This window comes from Schistocerca gregaria, chromosome 1, assembly GCF_023897955.1.
Source record: "Schistocerca gregaria isolate iqSchGreg1 chromosome 1, iqSchGreg1.2, whole genome shotgun sequence".
Taxonomy (NCBI): domain Eukaryota; kingdom Metazoa; phylum Arthropoda; class Insecta; order Orthoptera; family Acrididae; genus Schistocerca; species Schistocerca gregaria.
In genome coordinates, this window is record NC_064920.1 from 634,982,305 (window position 1) to 635,003,008 (window position 20,704).

The 20,704-nt window shown below is 38.4% G+C and overlaps 1 protein-coding gene across 1 annotated transcript in view; it reads right to left on the reverse strand.

Moving 5' to 3' along the window:
• Positions 1-20,704, reverse strand: part of LOC126360221 (uncharacterized protein C05D11.1-like) — a 131,223-nt gene that overhangs the window by 38,782 nt on the left and 71,737 nt on the right. The window contains exons 13-14 of the mRNA XM_050007692.1: positions 10,114-10,294; positions 8,078-8,330 (exon numbers count right to left, since the gene is read on the reverse strand). Of these exons, the coding sequence (XP_049863649.1) occupies positions 8,078-8,330; positions 10,114-10,294 (434 nt within the window). The remainder of the gene's footprint in view (positions 1-8,077; positions 8,331-10,113; positions 10,295-20,704) is intronic.

Sequence of the window (20,704 nt, forward strand, 5' to 3'; positions counted from 1 at the left end):
ATGGATACAGCTTCAGTAGTTTGGTTTGAGTCGTAAGCTTAGCAGTTCAGCTTTACCAGGTAGCCATTGCTATGCGGCAGGCACTCCTTCCGTATTTATACGGGTACCCTTCCCTTTTCACGTGCTTCGTGTGGTCTGAATTGATTGCTTATTTTGCTTTGATCTGATAAGTGCCGTTTTCTTTGTTATAGGTGTTTACGTCACTCTAAGCTAAAAATGCCTTATTGTACTGTCATGCATTGTTTGTCGCATTCTGATGATGAGTGTTTACGACCTGTCGCCGCTCGCGGCATGGCTTGCTTTTGTGCGTGCTACTGCCGCTTAAAAAAGGAGGACGTCTCTCATTAGCTAAACAATGGCAAGAGACTGCTATTTGTTATTACTTACACTGCTTCTTTCTTCGATAACGATCAACAAGAACCAAATAATAGATTGCGTATGATAGAAAATGTTGTGAACGAGAATTCAGCGAAAATTATTCTCCGTTTGAAAATCTTTGCAGATGCCTCTTTAGTACATTACATTCTGCACAGAAATTAGTAATCTTAGATTCAAAAATCTAGTCAGTTGCCGTGCTTCATTTCTGACTGTATCACTATTCAGCATGAGAATAATATGAATATAAATATGATATGATATGTATATTCTTTCGCGTTTGCTGTTGTCTCACTCTAGTTTCGCAGTGTATTAGGCAGACAGGATTTAAATGAAATAGCAGCAAACATGAAAAAATACATGGCATAATGTTTACATTCGTATTATTCTTATGGTGAAGAGAATACTGCATGTGATTCACGATTCATAAAAGTTCCTATTAGCAACCATGTCTTGTCACAGGTAGGAAAAAATTCAGAATGTAGAGTTGGCCATATTGACATACATCCCAAACAGCCTCGCCAGTCGGATTTTCGTAGTAGAGTTTAAGTGATGACTTCAAATGCAGAGTGTGCTGTTGTCTTCAGTCCGTAGGCTGGTTTGATGCCGCTCTCCACGCTTTTCTATCCAGTGCAATGTAGAGTAGCAACACTTATAAAATAAGAATGAAAATAACTTGGAAATTAAACGCTGAAATTTAAAACAAAATTTTACTAGGTTTGTAATACATCTTATACGATATGTTTAAACTATCAGTCATGATTCTGAATCACTATCACTCGATTCTTTGTTGCACATTTCTTCATACAAAGCATTGTCCTCCGTACCATCTAGTGCATTGGATATCAAACACTTTTTAAATGCTTGTTGCACAGTCTGATTTGGAACACACTTCCATGCATCATAAATCCACTGGCACACTTGTGACAAACTTGCGCGTTTTACGCGTCCAGTTGGTGTCAGTTGTCTGTCGCTTTTCGAAAGCCAGTCTGTGTACATGTGTTTAATCTTGTCCTTAAATGGTTTATTCAAACAGACGTCAAGTGGTTGCAGAATTGACGTCATCCCGCCAGGAATTACTGCCAAGTCTATTTTTCTTGCCTCTAATTTTCGTTTAACTGCAGGTGTTGTATGGCCTGCGTACACATCTGATACCAACAGACTGCGTAAACCAAGCATTGCGCCAGGACGACGATTCCACACACACCTAACCCATTCCAACACCATGTCCTCCGAAAACCACCCAGTTTCGTTTGCTCGTACAATTACAGTTTTTGGAAACACTTCCGATTTCGGTAAAGTCTTTCGCTTGAAAACTATGAATGGGGGTAATTTATGTCAATCTGCTGTGCAAGCAAGCATGACAGACATCCGCTGTTTTTCATCCCCTGATGTAGGAACACTTATGTCTTTCTTTCCTTTGGCATCAACCGTATAATTTGACGGCATGTCAAAATATACGGGAGTTTGGTCAGTATTTCCTATCTGACCACGAAGGTATTGCTTTTCTGTGCGCCGCCTAATTATGAAGCGCTGAAATTCCGCAAGTTTTTGTTCATAATTTTTCGGCAGCTTCTGAGCAACTGAAGTTCGCCTCCGAAGTGAAAAACCCCAGCGCTTCATAAACAGATGACTAGCCTTAAAATTTTCTTTTTTGCTCTCTAGCAATTTAAACAAATTCGTTTAAAAATCACTTCTAGTGCATGATATCGGCCACACTTTGGCCCACGAAATGCTTTCCTGCTACTTGAACATTCAAATAATTTGTCTCTTTGTAGTTGCCATCGCCCGACGTTGCTCTCATCAATCTCATATCGCAGACCTGCAGCAGGATTAGAACTTTGTTCCGCAAAAGAAATAACTCCCCTCTTGAATTTGGCACAATAATGAAAGTGCTTCATTATGGTTCACTAACACCAACAAGCACTTCACAAAATTCCACGAAGCAAGAGGTGCACTATGTGAAATCTTAATGAGCCCCAGCGTATCAACTCTTGCTACAATCCTGAAGTCTTGTGCATTGTTGGTATTTTTGTGTTAATAAATTCATTTTAGTTGCTACGAGTATTTTGAAAGGCCGCTACATTTGAAGATGAACAATACGAACTTTCTATTTACTTCGTTGGATAATGTCTGTAAATGCAGACTTGGGGCAGAGACAAAAGCTCGTCTTCTACCTTTTTTTTTCTCCTCTCTTTTAATTTATTTACTGATGCAGAGGTTTTGGCGCCAGTATTTATCTTTGTGGCGGCACCTACCAACATTTTTTAGAACTTCCGCTTACTTTGCACTCGATTCTAAGCCGTAGCCAGTTTTTTGGATTACAAAAACCGGAAAAAAAGTGTGGCTTGGATTCGAGTAAATACGGTACTCAGTCATACATTTTGCTGAGGAACAGAGTGATAAGGATTGTACAAAGTACATATGATCATTAATATCTGATTTGGATGGTTTTTCCAAGAATTTCATTTATTAAAGTGAAAATACTTTTTCTTACTGCATGCCATAGCCCTATATGGAATTTTATGTTGACTTGGTTTACACGCACTAGCAGCTAAGGTGTAAGGAACTCTGTAACATTTTGGAAAGCAAAACTAACTACTGAATATTGTGTAAACATTTGAATACTAGTAAACTGATTCCGTTTCAACGCAATTAAAACTCCTAGTGAAAATTGTCCTTTTACCCAGCCAACTACACATCAATTATTCGGTTTCAATTTCTAATTGGAAGATTGCTTATTCAGTACGGATACTGATTGCTAGTGGCAGTTTTTAGTAAAGGAACAGATAAACATTAACTTTCGTTTCATGAACTGTGTGTTAAAAAAGTGTGATTTTTATTTAATACGAACTCTGTGGTAGAATTTGTGACTTTTCTGTTTGAAAGTATGGTACAGTTATTTTTCTAACAATTTACCTCATTTAGCTAGTGATTCTACAATAGGCTATTTGGCTATGTTAAAAATATGGTCCCGACTGCTGTTATTCTGACTGATCATAACATTTAAACAGCATTTACAGTCAGTATTCTCACAAAATGTGTGTTACTTTTGCACAATTAAAGCTTAAAAATCATTAAATATCAAGAATTGGTCACATAATCGAAAACACTCTTATTGGCTGATGCTCTGGTGACGTCACAGGCTAGGAGTAGATAGAAGCAACAATAGAAAGGAATTTTGTTAACAGTGATAGTGGGAGCCTTGCAAAAGTTGATGTGTTTATGCTCCCCCATTTACAGCAGCGGTATGTGCAATGATGGACATTCTTTTCCCTTCTCCCTGCAATATCATTAAACTCGCTAATTGTAGAACTTTTGTAAATGAGTCCGTATATTGTAAATAAGTTGTCAACTATCAGTCATTAGCTATGACCCAAAGCAGAATAAATTTATTTTTGGCAAAACTTAAGTTCTGATTTTGTCTGTAGAAAAGACTCAGCAGAAATACGACATCAAGCAAGCATTTGGTGGAACAACAGATAGCTCACCCGACTGCAGATGAAGAGATAGTATGTTGGAATCCTGGGAAGGTCATGCATCTCTAAAAAGTTTCCACAAAATACGAAAACAGCATTACCAACAACTGATTGGAGTAGTTCTTCCAATTGTGAGATGTATTGTGTATAACTTACATTAGTCTTAGTCTGGGAAACTGACAACAGAGGATAAATGCATTTACTTTGTGAACAAACAATTCACTGTTTTGGAAAGAATTCCTGGAACTGAATACACCCCCAGTACAATGAGGCGTAGGACAATGACATTATACAGAGAGATTTTAGGCGTCAACATGCATGTGACACAAACTTAAGGGCTGTGATGTTTGTGAGTGTAAACAAACTTTAGTGTCTGAAGCAGACTTACTTCATCTTTAATTAAGATGATAAAACTGCAAAAGCTTAAACAATTTGGATCCTAGCTGGATAGTACAAAGGTAAAAATTGTGGGGTCATATTAACCAGAAAATATCTTTAAATGTGACCTGTGTGAACGGTGATTGCAAATGTAAGCACATGTGAACAGCAAAGGCAAACATAATAATACTCTGTTTCTGAGGGGTATAGTGAAATTTTGTAATTGTGATTTGGTTTCCACATGAGAGGATTCTCAAGTCATTTTATATATAAGTTAAAATGTTCTTTCGGGTTACGTTTCAAACAGCAATCTATGGACATTATCTCGTAATGGTCTACTGCTCAAACAACTGAACTACCGAATAATTGATGTGTAGTTGGCTGGGTAAAAGGACAATTTTCACTAGGAGTTTTAATTGCGTTGACTGATGTTATTCTTCATTGTAACAGTACAAGAGTGTGTCTCGAAAGTAAATTAATGTTAACTTCACAGTGCAAAACATTTTTAATTAACTTAGTGAACTTCTGTGTCGATGTGGTGGTAATTTGCAGGTTCAGTACAAGAACATTTTACTTATCTTCTCATTCTCTGAAACACTCACAACACTCAAAAACAACTTTTCAGAAATTTTTATAGATATAATTGTACAATATGGTACTACACACCATCTGTAAGTAATTTTCTAAAACATAAATTTCAAAACAACAAGTCACTATGTTAGCATTTTGATAGTAAGAGCAGCGAACTAGCCAATGATGTCACAAGCATCAAATGACTCGAATGGATTGTTTTAGCAGGCTTTCAAATTATTTGAATTTCATTTCCGCTTTTATAGAAGAATACTGAAATTCAAATGGGAAAAAGCATGTTAAGAGCATAAAATGACAATCAATCATTTGAGGCAATTTCCAGAAAACAATGAAATACTCTATTTGCGAGCAGATTAAACGTACAAAAGGTTAACAGTCAAAATAATGTTAAGTTTATTGGGATAAGCGAGCAGTGTATTGGAAAACATCAAGCTGGTGCAAACTGCTACACAATAACACACCAGTGTGGTTGAGGCTCCTCTTGGTAAAAATGCATTGCAATTTTTAATAGTTTTACTAACTAATCCTCAAATACATCCAGGTGAAAGCATTCCTCAACAACTCTCTATGAAAACAAGTAAGTAAAATCTATCCTGTTTAAAAATAACAAACGGCAATTTTACGTCCTGGTTGTGAGTTTTATGTCACTAATAGTGTTAACATTCTCATAACCTGTATACAGTGCTTTATAACTTCTTTGCATAAATTAAATGTTGCATTGCTATTCAATGATTTCTTTCACAAACCTTTCCGATAATGACCATAAAATTCTAGTATGACTATCTTTATGGGATCATTAGGCTGCAGTTTCTGCATTACTTGTAATTTGTGCAGGATCTGCTGTGATTGCTCACACAGCTTCTTATTAATTGCCGACACTGCTGGCATCAACTATTGTCTGGATATTCATTCAGATTTCCTGGGGCTCTGTACGCAACATTCACTCACTTCGTCAAGTGTAACTTAATGTGCACTTGATCTCTCAACATTTAACCATGATGACAAATGCAGTCTCTCTTGTGAAAATATTTGTACCAACTTAGGCCTGATATCGCAAATGGACCATATAATTCAAATAAAAATCTACCATTTCATCAGTATCACCATGTACATCATCACCGAAATCACGTATGTTTCAGTGTGATGGCGTAAGTAACAAAATTCAGGAATATGAAAGTGTGACAATTTTGTAACAACACTAAGTAACAGAAGTCAAAAGTAACAGCTATATATATGAATTAGAAGTCACGTATATGAAGTAGAGGTTACACATTAAGTACGGAAAGAAACCACAGTTCATTTGCAATACTGCACAATGACATTTGTACCCTGCCAAATTCATTGACAGCTCATCAAATGGCCAGCTGAGATGACACAAAATTCGCAAGCTGATTTATTACTGACATAATAAAACTCTCATCTCAATAAACTTGTACATAAATTCATTGGATACAGTAATGATTCATTACAAGGTGTACAAGTTGAGCGAGCGAGCGAGCGAGCGAGAGAGAGAGAGAGAGAGAGAGAGAGAGAGAGAGAGAGAGAGAGAGAGAGAGAGAGAATTCAGGGCATCCTTGAAATAATGTGCAGGAATTCAGGCAAATGAGTGAAATTCCAAACATAATTGAATTATTGTTCATATAGGCTGCAATAATAATTTATTTACACAGAACCTAGCATACAACTGATATAAGCAGCAGTATTACATCTACAGTTCAGATGTAAGGTAAATATAAATTTCACTCATTTTACATTGATGTGGGTGGTACTGGCAAACTAGCACTTGAGTTGTACTCTTTTTGGTAGTGTAGAAGTCCATGTAAGGGAAACTAATGAAAGTGTTTATCACTTCCAGGGCTTTTTCTGTTTCTTAGTCTGCCTGTTTCTTCCATCGACAAAGGATTAATTACTGAAAACACTCTGTCAGCTGATGCCTAATATCATGCAATAGCTAGTGAAAATACAACCAAGCTTCCAATACATTTCAGACACACTCACTCACTGTGAAAAATCAGTTAAAATGGTCTGACATTACATGTATAGGGGCCTGATGGTGCCAATGACGCACCAAAACTGATAGTCAAAGTAATTAATAATATTACAGATGGCAGTATTTATTTTCAAGTTTTTGACCAGCTGGAGTCCCATTCTATTTGCACACCTACATCTACGTGGCCACTCTGCAAATCACACTTAAGCGTCTGGCAGAGTGGTTCATCGAACCACCTTCAGAATAATTCTCGATTCTCCCACTCTCCAACAGTGCATGGGAAAAATGAGCACCTATATAATAAATGAAAAGCACCAGTCTGCTTTTGTTCCACAGTATTACTTTTATTGTGTTAACCAGTTCTTGGCTTACAAGGCCATCTCCAGAGCCATCCTGTAAGCCAATAACCGGGTAACACAATAAATGTAATACTGTAGAACCAAAACAAACTGGTGGTTTTCATTTATTATAATGTTGTTCTACCAAGAACCGATGGAAAATTCAGTTAACATTAACACCTATATCTTTCCACGAGAGCTCTGACTTCCCTTATTTTATTATGATGCAAGATTCTCCCTGTGGAATTACAGAAAATGCAACTGATGGTTTTATTTATGCTTGTCCACTTTCTGATTGAAGTTTCCACAAATGGTTCACCATTCATAAATATATCTGATGCAGGTACAGTATCACAGAATGTCCTTGCACTGATTCCCTATCCAAGCCCATCATTTTCCAACTCATGTAATTGCTGTTTTACAGCCAATATCACAATCTTCTTGATTTTATGGCTTCTATTTTGTTAACCTATACATAATTTCAACCACACTTACACCTTTTTTTTAATGCTCAGGATACTGCTGGGGAAAATATTTAAATGTCATTTGTCAAGGGACATGAAATCGAAACAAATGGATGGGAATCCCACCACTAACACCAACACTAACAACACAGAATGTTTCATAGCAGAGTGCTGATCCACTCTTCTCCTCAACATTAACCACATCATGTTTATTAACCCATTCTTGTCAATAACTTTCATCCATAACAGGACATGCCTGCTATTGAGATATTCATAAACTCTGGCACAAGTATGAGGTAGCCCCCCTTCCCTTTCCCATAAGGAGAAAGTTATCTTTCTTTGTCCAACTATGGCCAAATTTTCCTGATAGAAGTGCTTCAAAATGCGCTGAGAAACTTACCATTCCATACAGATGCCACAAAACAAACTTAACATGTAATTACAATAAAAAAGAATACATACTGCTTCTTTGCTGGAGTTTTATCCTCAGGTAGTAGTTTCTCCCAAGGTTTTACTGGATCAGGGTATTTCGTGACGAGCTGATCCACATTCGTTGACAAATGGACTACCATGTTGCCTGGATCTGTGAGCAACTGTCTAGCTTTTTCCATCTCATTTATTACCTCACTGCATTTTTCTCTTGAATCCAGTTTTTCAATCAAGGAAGTAAGGAATTTGTGTTGCCTTATCATCCCAGCAGAATAGTGATTACTTTCTGCAAAACAGATAACAATATCTACAAGTTCCCATGAATCAAATACAGAACAATGTTGCTTGTATTAGGAGATGTAAAATATACTTGCACTGACATAATTTGGCACTAAAAAATACAAATGTGTATTTACAAGTTAGACAAAAAGTATGTTGGCACAAGGATTACTCTAAAGTTTGTTTCCTGTCACAATTCTATGAAAGACTGAATCCAAAGTAGTTTTCAGTGCAGTATTGCATCAGAACCAGCATTCCTATACTTTATTACAATCTAAAAGTGGGGTTGAGTGCTGATAGGTGGAATTTCACACATGGAGATTTTACTTCGACCATAGCAGCAGTCTTTAATTTTCTCAACAAATTCTGGAACAGGAACAAACAAGTCAATTCTCTTTTAAGATAAAATCTTGTCCAGGACCCCAAAACAGTTGCAATCAAATAAAATGTGTTGTGCTTGCAGAAAGACTGAAGACAGTGTCCACTGCATCTACCAACAGATACAGGGTACTCTCAGGACTGAATGATGGCTGTCTCCAAGTTCTTAGACGAGATTTTTCAAGTAATGAAAATTCATAATCAATGGATAACACAAAAGATTGTGCAGTTGGAGTTACATCAACACATCAATGACTGATTTCAATCTAAAAAGGAACATCTTATTTTCACCTAACAAGAAACGGATGTGGGTGTCCCAGTTTTATTCTGTGTGAAGATTACACTCATCCACTGACATTCATTCAATAACAGTAAGGAGTGTGGGAAAATAATGTGGTTCACTTTCTTCACTTAAGTAGGGGCACACTAAGGATGAATGAGAAGTCATTGCAGACTAATCTGTAAAAACAAGCCTCCCTTATTTCTTCTCAACAATCCAGGAAAACTGGTTGAAGGCAGGTACGTATGTTGTTACTTCAAACATGCATGGTCAGTCCAGAATAGCTGCAGTCAATCATGACAGACAGTATATGTGTGTTTGTGGTATGGCAATGCCTCCTCCTTTAAACTTATTGTATCTGCAATAATTTACATTGCTTGTTAACCATATAAAAATACAATGGCAGACTGCAGACTACGTGTAAAATTTAAAACAGACTAAGTGCCTCTCTATGGTCTGGCAGTGAAATGAACTGCACTGGAAGCAAGGAAAGTTATCTGTATTAACTGCAACTTCACACACAGGAGTAAGGCAATACATAACGTGAAATGTTAATCCTTCCCAGGAATCATACCTGATCTACACGTTAAATACGATGGACATCCTACAGCAAAAACCACAATCATTCTGAGCACTTCACTTTTTCACATTTAAAGTTTGACTATGATTCATTGAGTTAAGTTGCTTCTAATGCTGTTGCTTCTATTGCCAACAATATTAATAATTACACTATCTTAAGTATAAGTTCTACTCTGCCCTTTTCTAGATATGTTTGACTTATTCATTCTTAAATGCACTCTACAATAATAGCAATGTAAAGGAAGACCAAAACGTCTGCAACTCAAGCCAGTGGATTCACAGTCAGGTTTCTAAAGTAACATATTGGTACTTCATACTTCAACAACTTTTTTCCAACTATAAGAATAGTACCATTTCAAATTACCCATTTACACTTCCAATTCAAATAACCCTCCTGACATTTTAAAAACTGTTAACACACACTTAATTTGGTACAGAGGATTATTAAATATGATGAAATGTACTACAATGTATATTATCTGCAAAATACAGTTAATCTATGTAGCTTGCACAACTGTAAAAACATGTAAAAAGATAACATAAAGGAACCTACCTTTACTGAAGCACAAACCCCTCATTAAATCCTTTGTGACACTGTTTCCTTGCCTCTTAGCTTGTGCTACATCATTTGCAATTTTCGAAGCAATGACACGAAGCCTTTCTGACACAAATTTGGTTTGATACAGGAGTTCTCGTATCCAAACAATACAGCGTTCATATTTTTCAGGCTCAAGCTGGAACAATAGTCACTTCATATATTGCATAACTATCATCATCATCAACCATAGTAAAGATTAATGATCTACTCAATCAATTTAAAGTGTTTTCCCTATTGAGATTACATTATGTATCGAAAATGTGTCACTAGAATGCTTTTAATATGCTATCTTCCTATGGATCAAGCTTATGTTCACAAAATTTTGTAACAAATTTCCACATTCCAATTCTGAAGAGTAACTGTTAACAAATATCTTGTTAAGTACGGAGTCAGTTGAACTATGATTCAGAGGAAAGCCAGAGCAGGGGATCAGCTCATAAAAACTCCGAGGTGAGTCTGACGTACCAAAAGTGTAGCACAATAGAACTTCCAGAAGAAAATCAGGACAGTGGTATTGAGCGTCAGGAGGTGTAGAGCATAATTATATTTTATTTGTTCAACACAACATAAGCAATTAATTAAAACAATCAGACTGAAAGGAGCATCTATATCTCATTTGTTTGTAATGCAGAGGCAGCACAAAGAATCAAGAATTTACATTGCAAGCACGAAATGTAGCAGACATTCACAACGCCTATTCAGTCAGAAGTCTGAGCGAGAGCATCAAGGTCACCAGCGCAAACTGTGAGTATTTTCCGTACATCCACAGGCAAGCAAGAAATCTCGTCATTAATCGTATTGCCTGCGAGCATGCAAAGATAACACACTAGTTGAGATGATGTGCAGTCACCAGGTTCTTCAGTGTGGAGCAATTTTTCAAGTTGCTTAGCTTCTGCTGGCCACAAGTGCATTATGAATACATGCTACATAGAGACACATTTTTCTTGGCAGCGAAGCTAGGCTTCTTGTACTTCCATAGCCATTAGCTCATTAAATATAGCCACCAGATCACTATATTTAGTTTCATCCGAGGTAGTGTGGCTCAAGACAAAGTGGTTCTCGATTTGGGTGAACCATATTTCTGGATTATCTGACCAGAAGCTTGGGAGTTTCACCCCTAGTGGACTAAGGATCACACTGATAACTTCAATGCTTCCACAATTCTGTATGTCTCTGACATGGTGGGCACTGATTATGCAACACAGTTGTTCACAGGTGGTTCTGTGCGGCACGATTGATGCAAAGCATTTTATCATAGCAGTGCACGATTCAATCTTTCTGGCATGTGATGCAGTCATTCCAGTGGACAATTTGGAACTTGAGATCACCAAATGTTGTGCAAAAAAACAATTCATTTGTTTACAACTGATAACCATAAGATTGCAATGAGCATTTAGATCTATCATTTGTAGTTCAGAGACAGCACAAAGAATCAAGAGTTTCCAATGCACACACAAAATGTGATAAACAAATCACTGTTCACAGAAGTGAATTGACTTTTTTCACTGCACAGTGGTAAAGAATCCAGAGAAATTCAAACAAAACAGCTACAGACAAATTGAGCTGCAAATTAGATATAAATTAAATACAAAATTTTTAAATTGTGAGGCTGTAGTCACAAGATCAATATAAATTTGATGCTACAGGCACCAGTGCAAACAGTTAAACACTATTGTCAGAGTAGAAGTTACACACTGAGGTGAAAGGGAACAACCTTAGTAGAAAAGTGGCAACACAAATGACGGAGAAGAGGTTTCAAAATATGGATTTAGCACGTCCTGTAAGTTTTGTAAGAGACAGTAGAGACCAAATTTTTGATGCCTTGAATAAATTTCAAACTTCTTGTAACAGGCCAATCAACACACTGATTTCACTGTTCTCCATGTTAAGTAAAAGTGTTTCTGTTAAGTATGTAGTATTGCGATAATTTACTAAGCTTTTGGTGCAATATTCAACATTGTTGTTGTTGTTGTTGTTGCTGCTGTCTTCAGTCCGAAGACTGGTTTCATGCAGCCCTCCACGCTATACTATCCTGTCCAAGTCTCTTCATCTCTAAAAAACCACTGGAAGCTACATTCTTCTGAATCTGCTTACTGTACTCTTCTCTCCTTCTATGATTTTTAACCCTCACATTTCCCTCCAACACTAAATTGGTGATCCCTTGTCTCAGAATGTGTCCTATCAACCAATCCCTTCTTTTGCTCAAATTGTGTCACATACTTCTTGTCTCCCGAATGCTATTCAATAATTCCTCATTAGTTATGCGATCAACCCATCAAATCTTCAGTAGTCTTCTGTAGCACCACATTTCAAAAGCTTCTATTCCCCTTTCATCTACACATTTATTAGTTACATTTCATTTCCATACATGGCAACAATCCAGACAAACACCTTCAGAAAACACTTCCTAACACTTAAATCTATATGTGATAACAAATTTTTCTTCTTCAGAAATTGCTTTCTTGCCATTGCCAATCTACATTTTATATCCTCTCTACTTTGGCCAATACCAGTTATTTTGCTGCCCTACTAGCAAAACTCATCTAAATTGTCATTTCCTAGCCCAACTCTCTCAGCATCATCTGATATAATTTGACAACATTCCATTATCCTTGTTTTCCTTCTGTTGATGTTCACCTTTTTCTTTTTCAAGACACTGTCCATTCTGTTCAACTGTTCCTTCAAGTCCTTTGCTGTCTCTTGACTGAATCACATCATCGGCAAACCTCAAAGTTTTTATTTCTTCTGCCTGAAATTTAATTCCTATTCAAATTTTTTCTTTGGTTTCCTTTATTGTTTTATCAAAGGGTAGGGTGAATAACATCGTAATGGGCTACAACCTTGTCTCACTCCCCTCTCAGCTGCTGCTTGTCTTTCATGCCCCAGCTCTTATAACTATTGTCTGGTTAAGCTGTAAATAGCCTTTCACTCCCTGTATTTTAACAATGCTACCTTCAGAACTTCAAAGACAGGATTCCAGTCATCATTTTCAAAAGATTTCTCTAAGTCTAAAAATGCTACAAATGTAGATTTGCCTTTCCTTATTATATCTTCAAGATCAGTAATAGGGTCAGTATTACCTCTTGTGTTCTTACATTTCTCTGAAATATAAACTGATCTTCCCTGAGGTCACCTTATACCAGTTTTTCCATTCTGTAAAGAATTCGTGTTAGTGTTTTGCAACCACGACTTGCAGTTCAATAATTTTCACACCTGCCAGCAACTGTTTTCTTTATAATTGGAAAGAAGAGATTTGTCGTGGCTCGCTCTCTCAAGGCTATCAGTAGTTCTAACGGAATATCGTCTACTTCTGGGGCCTTGTTACATCTTAGGAGGTCTTTCACTGCTCTGTCAAATTCTTCATGCAATATTATATCTCCCACCTCTACATCCACTTTGATTTTAACATTACCTTCAAGTTTATCTCCTTTGTACAGACCCTCTATGTACTCCTTCCAAATTTCAGGTTTCCCTTCTTTGCTGAGGACTGGTTTTCCATTTGAGCTCTTGATATTCATACAGCTGCTTCTGTTTTCCCCAAATGCCTCTTTAATTGCCTGTAGGCAGTATCTGTCTTTCCCCTAGTGAAATATGATTCTAAATTCTTACATTTGCCCTCTAGTCATTCCTGCTTAGCCATTTTGCACTTCCCATCAATCTCATTTTTAAACATTTGTATTCCCTTTCAACTGCTTTATTTCTGCATTTTTATATTTTCTCCTTTTATCAATCTTATGTTATCCAATGATTTCTACTGGCTCTTGTCTTTTCAACTATTTGAGACTCTGCTGTCTCCACTATTTCATGTCTTAAAGCTACCCATCTGTCTACTGTATTCCTTTCTCTGGTTCTAGTCAACAGTTACCTATCACTTACTCTGAAACTCTCAGCAACCTCTGCTTCTTTCAACTCATCATCCAGGTCCCACCTCCTTAATTTCCTACCTTTTTCCAATTTCTTCAGTATTAATCTACAGTTCATAACCAATAAATTGTGGTCAGAGTCCTCATCCATCCCTGGAAATGTCTTACAATTTAATAGCTGGTTCCTAAATCTCTGTCCGACCGATTTATAATAAATTTGAAACCTTCCAGTATCTGCGGGTCACTTCCACATATAAAATTTCCTTATTCGAGGGCTGTTCAAAATGTGAGCCTGCTCTACAAAAATAAAATGTTAAGATGTGGTACAAGCTCTTCCAAGATGGCTAAGAAGATGCCGAGGACAAACCTCACCCCGGATGCCCCAACACATCAACAACAGATGACAATGTTGAAGCTGTGAAGAAAATTTTTTTGAAAAATAGTCAAATTACCAAAAGAGAAGTTGCTGAGGATGTTGGCATATCAGTCGGCTCATGTCATGCAATTTTTTCGTATGTTTTGGGCATAAGACATGTGTCAGCGAAGTTTGTTCCAAAACTTCTCAATTTTGATCAGAGAACCATTGCATGACCATCACCCAGGAGCTCTTGAATGACAACAATGATGATCCTGATTTGCTCAAAAGGGTCGTAACTGGTGACGGAACATGGGTTTACGGTTATGGCGTCAAAACCAACTTTGTAATAGTGTATCTGCATTCCTATTTTCTTCTTCCCTATACCCATTTCTGCATTACACCTATTTGACTTTTGTATTTATAACCCTGTATTCACCTGACCAGAAGTCCTCTTCCTCCAGACACTGAGCCTCACTAATTCCCATTACATCTAACTGCAAGCCATCTATTTCCCTTTTTAAATTCTCTAACTCACCTGCCTGAATAAGGTATCTAACATTCCATACTCCAAGTCACAGAACGACAGTTTTGTTTCCTGATCCAAATGGGAGGACTACATTACCTCCACAATATTTTACCCGAAACAGAGCCATCATCATTTAACCATACAGTAGAGCTGCATGTCCTTGGTAAACATTACAGCTGTAGTTACGCTTTGCTTTCAGCTGTTCGCAGTATCAACACAGCAAAGCCATTTTGGTTGATGTTACAAGGCCAGATCGGTCAATCTTCCAGACCATCGCCCCAGAAACTGCTGAAATGGCTGCTGCCCCTTCTCAGGAACCACACATTTGTCTGGCCTTTCAACAGAAACCTCTTTGTTGTGGTTGTACCTACAGTAATTCTATCCATATCACTGGGGCAACACAAGTCACCCCACCGATGGCAAGGTCCACGGTTCAATGTGCAAAGCTAAATCTCCAATCTTTGACAAATATGAAGTTCAATATAAGTTGACAGCAAATTCAGAACATGTTATACCTGCATTTATATGTTTACAGGTTACCACCCGGCAAATAGGTGTGTTGTGTAGTATGGGAAAGAGAGACCCACTGACGCCATGATCCAACTGCGCTGATTTCTGTCCTAGACATTTGTTGGTGGCAGGAAAATGCTGAGCAAAGTGAGAATCAGGTTGGGAAGGAGTTGCACAATATTGTGTCAATGTGAAACAATTAGGTGGGTGGTTGCAAAGGAGGTGGTGCACACCTAAACGGGAGAGGGGGGGGGGGGGGGGGGGAAAGAATTCACAGTAAGGGAAATATGAAGAAAAAAGTTTTGGAATCCACTTTACAAGGGAGTGTGAAACTGGTGTGGTGGATTAGGAGAAAGAGGGGTAGACTGAAGGCAAAGATCAATGTAGAAGTGAATAACAGGGGTTGTGAAACCTATGATATGTTGCAGGAAGAGTTCCCCATCAACACAGTCAAGGAAAAATAAAACTCATTTTGAGGAAAAAGAGGGCACAAGAAGGTGTCACAGATTGTGAAGAAGACACTGAAATCAGCAATATTATGTGGACATCATGCTTGTTACTGCTTTGGCAGAGTACAACAGTGGCCCAATATTATGTGGACATCATGCTTGTTACTGCTTTGGCAGAGTACAGCAGTGGCCATTCAACAAGGTGTGAAGGATAGCACAGAGGTATTCCTTATCTTAAGACATGGAGATCTACATACTGAAAGGACCGCATTCCACTTCATTTCAAAGCAAAGTTAGCCTGGCATTGTGACAAGTGGTGCCAACTGTAGCATGAACACAGGCATTGCAAATGATGGAGTTAGCACTGACAGTGACAAGCAGAGCACTAAATGATTAAGGGCAAGAGACCGAGAAGAAGAAGAAGAAGAAGAAGAAGAAGAAGATATAGGAAAGTGCATTGTGGGCAAGAAAGCAAAGTACTGATCTACAAGAACAGAGATTCATTATGAGCAGGTGAAATGATCAGATAAAATGGCACATCCCAGGTGATTTGGCTGACCATTAGCATGCAAATCTATACTCACTGTACACTATCATTTCTTTATGCTCTTCTACATCTATTATGTAAGTCCTAACTTATAGTGGCTGACAAATGATCAGAAATTACATCAGATGAGTATTATATTTATTTTCCTCTCGCATTCTGTTTCTAAATTTTAATTTTGTACCTCTCTCATTTCCTGGCTTAATTAGGCTGTATGGGAACTAACAACACCATGAACTCAAATGAAATGTCTATCTTAATTTAGATGAATCACTGACAAAGCTGGCCGAGAGCCACTACTTTTCTAAACCAACCTGATGCATACCTACAGTTTTCTGTTGAAGTTGAATGTGACAAATTTTCGAATGTGTCGTTACTGTTTGGGTTCATAACTGTTTTCACGATTTTTCAAAGGTATCTTGTGCAGCGCATACAATAATGTGACCTATCTGGATGATGTAATCATGACAGGGGTCACATTAAAGTGATATCTGCATAACCTTTAGGCATTATCTGAATAATTTAAAGCCAACAGCCTTCACTGCCATTTGGGCAAATGTAACTTCTTTGAGCCAAGCTTCAACTACCTTATAAACACATTAACACATTGAGGACAGTGGCAGTTGGTGGTGGACAGGTTTATGGGTGGTTAAAAAGGCACAGTGTCGAGTCAGACTTGTGCTGTAGGGAACTATCTTCAGTGTACAAGGAAGGGTGCTTCTATAATCCTACCATCAAGTTAGGACCAGCTGAACTACACTATGAGATCGGAAGTATCCTGACACCTGGCTGAAAATGACTCACAAGTTATTGGTGCCCTCCAGCAGTAATGCTGGAATTCAACATGGTGTTGGGTCGCCGTTAGCCTCAATGACAGCTTCCACTTTCGCAGGCATATGTTCAATCAGGTGCTGGAAGAAACACCAGCCCATTCTTCATGGAGTGCTGCACTGCAGAGAGGTATCGATGTTGACCGGTGAGGCCTGGCATGAAGTCGTCGTTCCAAAACATCCCAAAGCTCTACAGGATTGAGGTCAGGACTCTGTGCAGGCCAGTCCATTACAGGGATGTTGTTATCATGCAACCACTCCACCACAGGCTGTGCATTATGAACAGGTGCTCAATCATGTTGAAAGATGCAATCGCCATCCCTGAATTGCTCTTCAACAGTGAGAAGCAAGAAGATGCTTAAAACATCAATGTAGGCCTGTGATGTGACAGTGCCAAGCAAAACAGCAAGGAGTGCAAGCCCCCTCCATGAAAAACATGACCACACCATTACACCACCGCCTCCGAATTTTACTCTTTGGCACTACACAAGCTGGCAGACGACGTTCACCAGGTATTCGCCAAACCCACACCTCGCCATACCCACACCCTGCCTTCGGATCACCACATTGTGTACCATGATTTGTCACTCCACACAACGATTTTGCTTGGTCAATCATCCAATGTTTATGCTCCTTACACCAAGCGAGGTGTCGTTTGGGATTTACCAGCGTGATGTGTGGCTTATGAGCAGCCGCTCGGCCATGAAATCCGAGTTTTCTCACCTCCCGCCTCATTGTCATAGTACTTACAGTGGATCCTGATGTAGTTTGGAATTCCTGTGTGGTGGTCTGGGTAGATGTCTGCCTATTACACATTACAACCCTCGTCAACTGTCTGTGGTCTGTCAGTCAACAGATGAGGTTAGCCTGTACACTTTTGTGCAGTAACTGTCCCTTCACATTTCCACTTCACTATCACATCAGAAATAGTGGACCTAGGGATGTTTAGGAGTGTGAAATCTCAAGTACAGAGGTATGACACCAAGTGACACCCAATCACTTTATCATGTTTGAAGAACATTCAGTTCTGCAGATCCCTAATTTCTGCTCTCTCACAATGTCTAATGACTACTGAGGTCGACGATATGTAGAACCTGGCAGTAGGTGGCAGCACAATGCACCTAATACGAAAAACATATGTTTTTGGGGGTGTCCACATACTTCCAACAGGGCAGTAGTGGTAATTATGATTGCTGTTGTTGTTGTTGTTGTTGTTGTTGTTGTTTCCTTGAATTTTTGCACTTTATGTAAGTGCACATAATAGGCATCAAAACATTCATGGTAGGGACTTGTTTATTATCTAATAATGGTTTATTATCTAATAAAAACCACTGATATAATGGGACATAATTGGGAAGGAGAAACATTTGACTCAATTTCATACGTAATTATTGATGGAATGCCTGCAGATGTCATTCATTATTTAAATAGTGAAACACTGCATCAGTTACATATTTTTTTCATGCTTAGCACAGTGTGTTTCGAGAATAAACCCTTGAAACATCGATTGCTCAGCATGAGAATATATGTAATTCGCTCTCTGTTTAAACAAAAAAACATTTGAGCAACGCGAACTGAAAGAAGGTGTCACAACTAGTGCTACACGCAGCCAAAAGACAAACACACTAAATAAGGTTCAACAGTGGCGTGACAATGATTACAACAATCACAAAACTGCATGTGCACTGGAGAGACAGTCTGGAAATCATTGTGATTGTTCAAAGGTACCTTTATCTGTACAAACCTAGTTACTCCATCAGCCATCATGCAGTGTAGAGTTTGGCAGCGGCAGGAGATACGGTACGAATTGATCCAACTTTTACACATTTACTGGTTTCAATCTGCTAAGATCTGAAGAAACTTAACCACATAATGTTTTTAATCACTACTTGATGGCCAACATCATGCCAGCATCATTTTATGTCAGTTTTTTTTCACGCACATTTTTTCATAATGTGTAAATTGCGGGAAAATTATATATATATGTTAACGCAAAATCGGGTGTGAATTTACACTGTGGACATAGGAAATTTGACAAGAGTGATAAAAAAATATCGTAAACAGCAGAAAAACATTAATTCCGGGAATGTAAAAGCAGGGTTAGACTGTATCTTTGTGTTCTCTCAGTCACAGCTTTGCCACCCCGCTGAGTGATTGCTCAGATCAACCCAGTCTGCAGTTAAAAACAAAAAAATATTTAGTAACTGGCACTATGTTACTGCTGATGCCACCTCCTCTACACTGACATCATCAATACCTATGAGCCTGCCACTATCAAAAATTAGCTTCCCCAAATCTTAGCTGACTCCAAATATGCAACAACTCTCAGTACGATGACAGGAGCTAAAATTGTCCTCTAGCAATCTGTTCATGAGGCATGTTAAAAAAAATCTTTTCTAGGTATCCAAAATCGTGAACCCTTCACTTTTCTCAGATTTATTGGCGACAACATCAACATCAACATCTACATCATCTACATCTACATCCTCCGCAATCCACCATATGGTGCATGGCAGAGGGTACCTCGTACCACAAGTAGCATCTTCTCTCCCTGTTCCACTCCCAAACAGAACGAGGGAAAAATGACTGCCTATATGCCTCTGTACGAGCCCTAATCTCTCTTATCTTTGTGGTCTTTCTGCGAAATGTAAGTTGGCAGCAGTAAAAGTGTACTGCAGTCAGCCTCAAATGTTGGTTCTCTAAATTTCCCCAGTAGCGATTCACGAAAAGAATGCCCCCTTTCCTCTAGAGGCTACCATCCGAGTTCATAAAGCATTTCCGTAACACTCGTGTGATGATCAAACCTACCAGTAACAAATCTAGCAACCCGCCTCTGAATTGCTTCTATGTCCTCCCTCAATCCAACCTGACAGGGATCCCAAACGCTCAAGCAGTACTCAAGAATAGGTCATATTAGTGTTTTATAAGCGGTCTCCTTTACAGATGAACCACATCTTCCCAAAATTCTACCAATGAACCGAAGACGACTATCCACCTTCCCCACAACTGCCATTACATGCTTGTCCCACTTCATATCACTCCGCAATGTTACGCCCAAATATTTAATCAATGTGACTGTGTAAAGCGCTACACTACTAATGTAGTATTCAAACATTACGGGATTCTTTTTCCTATTCATCTGCATTAATTAACATTTATCTATATTTGGAGTTAGCTGCCATTCTTTACACCAATCACAAATCCTGTCCAAGTCATCTTGTATCTTCCTACAGTCACTCAATGATGACACCTTCCCGTACACCACAGCATCATCAGCAAACGGCCGCACGTTGCTATCCACCCTATCCAAAAGATCATTTATGTAGATAGAAAACAACAGCGGACCTACCACACTTCCCTGGAGCACTCCAGATGATACCCTCACCTCTGACAAATACTCACCATCGAGGACAACATACTGGGTTCTATTACTTAATAAGTCTTTGAGCCACCCACATATTTGGGA